The 9,307-nt window shown below is 37.9% G+C and overlaps 1 protein-coding gene across 1 annotated transcript in view; it reads right to left on the bottom strand.

Annotated features, from left to right (window-relative positions):
- Window positions 1-1,504: 1,504 nt before the first annotated feature.
- The window catches only part of LOC113983879 (coiled-coil domain-containing protein 169-like), a 29,815-nt gene continuing 22,012 nt past the window's right edge, over window positions 1,505-9,307 (bottom strand). The window contains exons 5-8 of the mRNA XM_027713473.2: window positions 8,918-9,016; window positions 8,665-8,718; window positions 5,092-5,168; window positions 1,505-1,677 (exon numbers count right to left, since the gene is read on the bottom strand). Of these exons, the coding sequence (XP_027569274.2) occupies window positions 1,575-1,677; window positions 5,092-5,168; window positions 8,665-8,718; window positions 8,918-9,016 (333 nt within the window). The 3' untranslated portion in view covers window positions 1,505-1,574. The remainder of the gene's footprint in view (window positions 1,678-5,091; window positions 5,169-8,664; window positions 8,719-8,917; window positions 9,017-9,307) is intronic.

Here is a 9,307-nt window from a genome sequence, read left to right as displayed (position 1 = left end):
TGAATAAATGCTGTTCTGCCATATTTGTGCAATGTTTCCACCTATTCTGAGGTTCTATAGGGTCCAGACTTGAGCGCATTAACTAACATTTGAGTCAGCAGTAGTAAATGTCTGCTGCATGAATCCAAGAACTCAATCTTCTTTACTACTGCAGATGTCCCTTGTCTTTTATGCCAATAGGACCATTACGGAGATTTTTCCCCTTTTCTTATCCACAAAGACAAATGCCAGCACAATCAACCTTCAGAAATTTTCCAGGCGAAAAACAGGAACAGAAGAGTGCTAACCTAATCAGCTGTGCTATGCTGTGAGGAAAAAAACTGGCCAGGCAGATCACCCTGCTTATGAAAGAATAATACCAGGTGCATTATGGTAACATTAGAAATATTCATAATAAATTTCATACTATGTAAGAGGAAAAAATGGGGTTTCCATACTGAATAGGCTGCAGGTCTTTTCCCTCTGCATTTCAGAATGACACCCTTGGTCTGTCTGGATGAGTTTAATTACAGCAACCCTTTAATGCTGCCAGTAATAAAGAACTATCAGTACTGCTCTTAAAGAGGCAAAAAGCTTTCATACTGCAAAGAGCTAGGGATGCTCTTAAAATAATAAAGGGCAGTCAAGCAATCACATTTGCTCTGCCAAGAGCTTTTAAGACGTAACCCAGAGGCTTGAAGCTTTATTACCAAAACTTTTTTCCTGTTGCCACTTGAAAAATTTCTGCTGAAGTTTAATGACTAAAATGTAGGTAATAAAACTGCAACAATAATTGCATGCTTAAGAATGAAAAGACAAAGTAGTTCTATTTTAACTGAAGAGATGAATTTTAGGGTTGGCAGTATTTTGGACCCTAAAAGTACAGGGATCAGTGCCACTGAAGAATACAAGAGATTTTTATGGAACACAGACTTCGGATACAAGGGTTCATCTGAGAGTTCAAATTTCAAAGAGCAACATACCAATATCAGGAAAAATAACATGGATATAGTGTTTAAAAGAAACAACCTCTTGATAAGATAGTCTCTGAAGAATCCTTAGTAAAAATGCTCAATTTTTCTGTTATTTCTACCCATTACTACTGCCTAAAGTAGCTGGAAATGGTGCCGTGCTTCTGAACCATGCAGACGGAAAGTGGGAGTCAACACAGGATCTGTGGCAAGCCAGCTTTTAAAAAGGTTATGTTTGAGACAATAGGTTACATCAGTTTGCCTTTTTCTTCTTCTTGGTTGAGAGGTCAAAATTGCTAGAGGTATGTCTGTTTTCCATGGTTAATGTGCAGAGCTCAAGGGTCTACATAGTGTATAAAGACATTAAATATTCTCCAAGTATTCTAACATCCTCACACCCAGAATCACTGCTGTGAAGCAGAATGGAAAGGATCAGAGATCATCAGTGGAAAGATGGCAAGTAGAAGAAAAATTCCATTAGACAGAGGCACACTTATAAGACTGCCAAGAAGACATGCCAATCTGGTTCTGGCATTACAATAAGGCACTAATACTTTCATTTTCAATTTAGAAACTTTTAATCACTTTTAAAAGTGACTGGAAATTCTTGGCAGGAACATTATATCAGTGCTTTAGTTGTGGAAGCTTGTTCACTCCTACAGTCTTTTTAATTGATCGTTTTCGAGGACTAACCATCTTCGGGTTTCCTGGAACACTGTATCTCCCTCTGAAATAAAATGGATGAAGTTAGTCATCAAGTGTCACATTCCCTGTAAGCTTTAACTGCTAGAAATGTGCATGCTTTTTATATTTGCATATCTGATTACTATCATGAATTAATAGACCTGAGATAGAAAAAAACAAGTATACTTCTGGGTTTGCAGGTTAGCAGAGCATCTAATTATTCTGCATACAAACTCAATCTTCATCTCATGATTCCTGTTATGTAAGTGATGGCATTTGAAGAACATGAATAGAATACTAAACACAGGCACTAAGAGGATGATACCTGCCTAAGGAGGCATTTTTGTCAATTAAAGAATCCCCATCAGAAAATGGATAAACACTTCATGTAGATGTAATTACAGTGCAGGTATTCCACTCTGGAGACCCAGGCTCTCAAGCCCATGACTGTAAAAAATGGCCATAGGAAATGCTTCCAGCAGACTTCTGAAGTGGTACTCATCATGAATACATACACCACCTACATGAAACCTACTAGAGCTTCATCTTGATCATCTAAGAAGTCAGTGGAAATGTAAGCAATTCTCCAGGGAAAGAATGGTTCTTCCCCAAACTGGAAGGATTACGCTCATGACCAAGCAGCATGCATCTCTGCTCCTGTGCAACATACCTCTGTTTCTCTTCCTGTTCATTACTCGAGAGGACAGACAGCACTTTACATACTCCAATGACAATAATAATACAGAGCTTCAATGTCTTTCTCAAGTAAAGGCATTTTCAGGGAAAATATATCACAACGTCAAATCATTATATTCATCATGACAGCCAGATATGTGGTAGAAGCTGTGATGATGTGATCTGTGCAAGTTTCAAATTTACAGGCAAAGAGCCAACAAAGTCATCCCAAGGGATCACTAGTCTTCCTGACAGATCCTTTGTTCCAGCTCTGACAAGTGGTCTTGGTCTTGAAGGGAGAACTGTGCCCATACAGATATGGAGATGGTTCTACTCACAGCTGGAACATCAGAACCCAAGCCCCCATGAATGCTCAATAATCGATTGTTTAAATTCAAATTAGTTGATTACTCAAAATCAGTTGATTAATCTGTAGATGACTGTACAGCTTGATGAAGCGGACAGAAAATATCCATGTGGAATTTGTTAGGCATAAAACCTCTTTCAGTCAAAACCAGCTGGACTTACAGACTAAAAAGCCAGGTAGCTGCAGCAATGCAGTGTTGAAACTGAGCTAATAAGCCCCATTATATGCCTCAGTATAAGAGAGGGCTCAGAATGACAATAAATTGGCTGCTCACATTGCATCAGAGATATGAGTCATCAGGACATCCATGTTCTTCCCAACCCTCAGCTAGCCTATCTTCTTGTCCTCTGAATAACCAAAAAAAAGACCTCTACTGAACTGAATGCATCAACAATTAGTGTTCACAATTACTACTCAAAAATCTGTTCAGTGTTGCTTTAATATACAGGTTGGGCTTTCCATATCTGTACCTATAGCTAAAACAAACATTAACCATAGTTTCTTAGTACGGTTTGAGATCCAATGCAGGCATTTCGTGAAAGGGCAACAGAGGTGAAATAAGAACTCTGGACAGAAAATCTTCAAATTATTCTCAAGAATATGCTTAATTTCAATCATGCAGGTTTTCTCTTATTTTAATGAAATTAGTTCTCATTAATGTCAGCTTGAACAAACAACCCTCAGGTTGTAAATCAATAAGGGCATAATATGACAATGGCTGTGGTTTCCTTGTGATGATCAAGGAGTGCATACTCACACTCTAGTATTTCCTTAAAATACAAACTGTGTCAAATCCCCATTCTTAAATCCATTTTGCCAACAAAGATCAAAGTTTGTCCTGAAAGTTCTAAGTCACTGGTTATAAAAGGCAATCCTTTGCAAATTAGGTCCTTTTATACTAAGAACAACTTAAAAGATGAACAATTATCTTTATGGATTTAATGTACTTTGAATAGTTAAAAAAGAAAACCTCTTAGGTAAAAAGGATTGAAAAGGGATATTTGTAATAATACACATCTTCTGAGACCAGCAGTTACAGGACACTTTATTTTATTTTACACTTCATTTTCTTTTGTTTGATACAAAGAAAATTACAGAAACACATTGTCGTATAATTTCAGGGTAGTAATGCTCTACTAAAATAGATTGTAAAAAAATCCTGACATAATCTCAGGTCAGTGCTAACTCTCAGCAAATCTCAGTATCTGGCTGATGATATTTAATTTCAATGCACAGGCAGTGAATTCTCCTGGTTCTAGCTTTCTAATCTTCTCCATATGAACCACATTAAATATCACTGGGGCCAGAAGCGACACTCTGGCATATGGGGCACTTCAGTATCCCACAGTGCTTTTTCTATATGAAGAAACTTCAGTTACAGAATTGAATTCACACTGTATTACATTAATTCATATTCTACTAATATCCTCTTCTGGAGCATGAAAGTTCACTGTTCCAATTTACAAAATCCTGTGATTCTGTGCTTACACAGAATGAGAGGATAGAGCTGGTAGGCAAACATGTCCACAAAATTTCATGCTCATAATTTACTCATTATATTTTCAGATGATGCCAATATATACTGTGTATGCTCGTTTTAATAATATGGGTAAGTGGGTTTGCAGAAGGGTATTTCATGTGAGATACTAAATACATAGAAACCATACTAGCTTAAGAAGTCTCTCAATACAAAGTATTTGGGAGAGTTCTAAAAGCAAATATTACATCTGCTTACTTACACACTTTTGTAGGTATCTGCTTTTGGGCACTGGAGGAAAGTTACTGGGTTCAACAAAATGATTCCCTCTATTCTTCATACTTTATATTCTTAACATTTCCAGTTCAGGTAAAAAATAAATCTCCTCCAATTTCAAGCTTATCTACAAGCATTACAATCAGAAATTAATTTTATTTCTATATATCTCAGAGCAGGTGGACTCTTCAAATTTATATTTCCAACCCATACAACTAAAGAGAAATCTGTTAAACAATGAAGCCTTTGTATGTTGACATCTAAAATCACACTATCATCCACAAAAAGCTTTACAATCCATTGGCTAAAAAGGACCTAGCAAGGTACTTATTTAATTGATTTACTCTTAATGTACTAAGGGGTATACTTGTTGCTCTCAACTCTGCAGTAATATAAAAAAAATATCCATTTCAAACACAGGTTAAAAAGAAAAATCATCAGAAGCATTTTAAGATTTAAAAAGGCCATTTAAATATATGTATTTTCAACATTGCAAGATATTTCATATTAAATAAAACTGATTGAAAAACAGTATCAAAAATTATGTTAAGAGCAATACTTTGTCAGTGGGGTTACACTTAGTGATATTTACCACGAACAGAAATTTGCAATGTTTAAAGCATATAATAAATCAGAAAACAGGAAATATAAAGGAAATTTACCTCAGTATCTGTTTTTCTCCCTTGCCAGTCAGAGCATCTGGTTTTTGCCTTTCAACAATTTTAAGTGGAGCTGAGGTCTGTAATAGCCAAATTTTTACAAAACAAGTTAAATCCTAACCACAATCACAGTTAAGGAAGTAAATATTTCCAAACTAGTTTTGACGTACTATGGCCTTACTGACCTAAAGTATTTTAAGCAAATATTATACTGATGCCATGTTGATTTAGGTAATTGAACATATACCAAAATCCCTTGCTGTGCAAAAATACCATTATTTATTAAGATGGATGATGAGAGAATATGTAATTTCAATCAGCATATTTTTGGTGATTTTCCCTATAACTCCACGTTTCCAATGAAGAAGCATTATGTTTCTAACACACTTCCCTGAATGCAAAACAAAATAAATTGTAGTCACTTAATTGTCTTTTTGAATGGTTAAACCGTTAAGAATGGAAACTACATCATCAAGTCCAACTCCCTGCTCCTTGCAGGACTACCTAAAACTAAACTCTATACGAAGAGCATCATCCAGATGCTTCTTGCAGTCTGACAGGCTTGGTGCTGTGACTAATCCCTGGGGATCCTGATCCAGTGACTGACCACCCTCTCAATGCAATGAAGAACCTTTTCCTAATGTTCAGTCTGCACTTCCCCTGATGCTGCTTCATTCCATTTCCTCGCGTCATATCTCTAGTCACCACAGAGAGGAGATCAGCAGCTCGCTCTCTGCTGCCCTCCTTGAGGAAGTTGTATACTGTGATGGATGTCGTCACTGTGGTGGTTTGAAACTCCCAAGAATCTAATTTTTAAGTTCAAGCCCCCCTCCCACAGTTTGCCCCTGTGAGAGGGTTTAGTGATGGTATAGACTTGATATCTTTTTCATCTCATGTGGAGAGTTTTCAGACAAAACACAACCATTCGTTATTGGGGGGAAGGGGAAAATATTTACAAAGGTTTATTTACACACACACATATATATATTTACATTGAATTAAATTCCTCCTTTCCTTCAATAAAAGCCTAAGAAGAAAAGAGAAAAGTATTTCTGTCACTCCTCAGGCCACAGTTCCTTCATTTCAGTTTTTTGTGGCACTGGTTAGTGTCCTTCATTTTCCTGAGGCAGCAGCTTTAAGTATGGCAGTCAGGATTTTGTTCTTACTTTGTGGAAATTCCAACCCTGAGCCCGAGCCTTCAGGGGATTTCCTTGTAGATCTTCACTCCTCTTGGGTTAGAACATTGAAGGCAGCTTTCAGTTCAGTCTTACCAAAGCTCTTTTGCTCTGTCTCAGCTAGCAGGCATGATAGAAGCAGCAGCAGCAGCAGCAGAGGGCAAGGCCACCTCCTCCACATTCTGTCCTGGCTCAGCTCTCAGGACGACTTTGGGTTTTCAGCTCCTTTCTCCCTCTCTCTAGCTGCTGCTGCATTTTGGGACTCCCTAAGGGTTTGGAAGTCCACCCCTCTTCAGGAAGTCTCTGGGTTTTCGGAAAGTGATACAGTCTTACCCCAAACCAGCTCTGTTGAGTTTACCTCTGTTTTGTTGCCAGTTCTCCCTCCTGCAGGAACATCTCTGCGTCTTTCAGCCAGCTTCACATTATCTCGCTGCTACTGGCTATCTTTTTGGCTTTTAGTCACCGTTGTCTTTGTTCAGGACTGCTCCGCTCCCGCTTTTCAATGTCTTCTGCTGCTGCTGACAGTAAGGAAACTCTTCCAGCTCTTGATTACGGGACCCAGTCCAGCTTTGACACTATACCGGGTCTCCTGTAGCCTCAGCTGGGGGCTGGGGGCCCTTGGCCCCCAGAGGGGCTCACTGGCCCCCTGCTTCCTCCTCATGGCTCAGATCATGGCTACCTGCCTACTAAAAACTATCTTCCCTACCTTCTCTTCCATTTCTGTGGGTATGTAATTTCCGTAGGGCGCACGTGGACTATTGATTGGTCCAGTATTATCAGTGGGGCAAACCATTACTACCTCAGAGAAAAGGTTTTTCAAACCACCACAGTCACCACTCAGCAATAAGGTCACCCCTCAGCTTTCTCTCATCCAAGTTGAACAAGCGAAGCGACCTCAGCGTCTCCTCATAACTCTTGCCCTTGAGGCCTTTTGTCATATTGTTCTCCCTCCCTTCTTATACTGAAGTGCTCAAAACTGCACTGAGTAGTTGAAGTGTGGCAAGCTGCACCAGTGCAGTTAGGTTTACTGTCATGTTCAGATTAGCAAGGTAAAAGGTAGATATCTAAACAGAAAAGTCCCCGGGAAATTAATTTCATCTCGACCTAAAAAAGCTGTGATGGTTTGCACCTTAGACATGATTCGCTCTCCATGGATTACAGAGGATTCCTCTGCAACTACTTCAGAATGGCTATTTTACATTCAGAGAACTAAAGATGGGAATATTAATCTGAAGATTACTATTTTGCTCTCATATGATTCTGAAATCATATGAGTAAATAATTAATTGCCGAAAATATAATGCACTAACTACCTTGAGTGTCATGGGCAAAATCCTGTCCCCACTGCTCCATTTAAGCAACATGCCAGTGCATATACTTCACTTCAAACTATGTTTTATGCATGTTTAAATGTTTTTCTAGGGAGCTGAACATAGGCACTCTGTTTGATAGCATGTTCAGCAACAAAATCAGCTTTTATTTCCTGTGTTCTTCCCCCAGAAGTTCTTAGTTTCACTGTTAAAGATATTAACGGTTATCATGGGCATTTCCTGGGCTTTTTCTTGGTTTCATGCTGGACAGTCACTTTAAGCAATTCTTTCAGATTTCCCTAAGCAGCAATGAACCATGTAAGAGAATAAGTTCCCACTGTGCAAACACATGAAACACTGCTAATTACAGGCTTTCACCTGAGTTAGTTATGACAGGAATTCAGAGACAGCCTTCTTGAGTGTCACACTAAGCTATTACTTTTTCATTATTCAGGAATTAAGGGCTTTTCCAGAATAAAAAGTACTATAAATCTTTACAGATTCCGTTGCAGGTTCCTCCAGTTTGTAGTATCAAATTTTATGTATTATGTAATTTGCAGCAATAAAATTTAACCTGTGATTTTACAAGGTTAAATTTAACAAGGTGTCTTATGCCTACCTAATAAAATTAATGAAAATATGTGCTGTAAAGTAATTTTGAACTGGTTGCCTAGTTTGTCTTTAAAAGAAGAAAGGAGAAATATGAAAAAGAGAAATTGATACTTAAGGTAGGTGTCACTCCTGCTAATAATTTGCTTCTATTCTGTTCAACTGCACAGCAGTGTTGTGACTAACGGATGGGCAAGCAAGTATCAGAAAATTGCTTCATCTTTGTCAGCTAAGAGCACTTTGACTATGCTAGGGAACAATGAAACTCCAATTGATACAAAAGCAAAAAAGTATTTAAAATTAATAAACTGTAGCAATCTTTCAATTTATAGCTCTTAACATTTTTTAAAAAGCAGCTTTTGTAACAGATTTGGTATATGAATGAAGTGATGAAACACTTTGACCTAACAGCATTAACAGATGCTGTTGCTATATTAAGAAAGTGTAATGATTTTTTAAAGTTACTGAGTCACACATCTTACCTGTAAGATCTCTGAGAGGTACGTGCGCCGCTTATCATTAGCTTTATGGTAAGCCTACAGTTAAAGCAAGAGATACAGGCTACCATTAAACAAAATTTTTAAAAGTTGAATCACACAGGAAAACTCCAATATACAGCAGAACGTTTTTCCAGTGACATATTTTGTGGAACTATTCTTATGTGTGTTCCACACACACTGTTTGTCAGACAACATAATAGCTTTTATAGATTAGAGGCATACAATGATTACAAACCTTTGCTTCCTGTTTCAGTCTAAGTTCATAGTCCTTTAGCTGACTCTGGAGACGACTCTTCTCTTCTTCCAGCTGTTTAAGAACCTCCTTTAAGGAACCCTGTGGTTATAGTAAATAAAACAACGCTTTACAAATATTTCCATTCTGCATAAAGATGTCATCAACATAGCCCTTATTTTTTAAGCATTATGATGTTTGTCATTCCCTTTGGTTCTTGTGCACTTTTTGTTTTCATGGTTCTGGCTGGCACACTGCAGAGACAGAAGCAATTAGCCATATGCTACAATTATTAGTTATGCACTACATTTCCACTGTGTTAAAATGATACAGGTACTGCTTTCCACACTCCTGTTCCTTGACAGATTAGCAAAGTAACCTTGTGGTGACCAG

Source organism: Pipra filicauda, unplaced genomic scaffold, assembly GCF_003945595.2.
Source record: "Pipra filicauda isolate LSUMZ 115617 unplaced genomic scaffold, ASM394559v2 scaffold443_size986076_pilon, whole genome shotgun sequence".
Taxonomy (NCBI): Eukaryota; Metazoa; Chordata; class Aves; order Passeriformes; family Pipridae; genus Pipra; species Pipra filicauda.
Note: the sequence above shows the minus strand (reverse complement) of the source record. Positions and strands in the feature narration are given on the sequence as shown.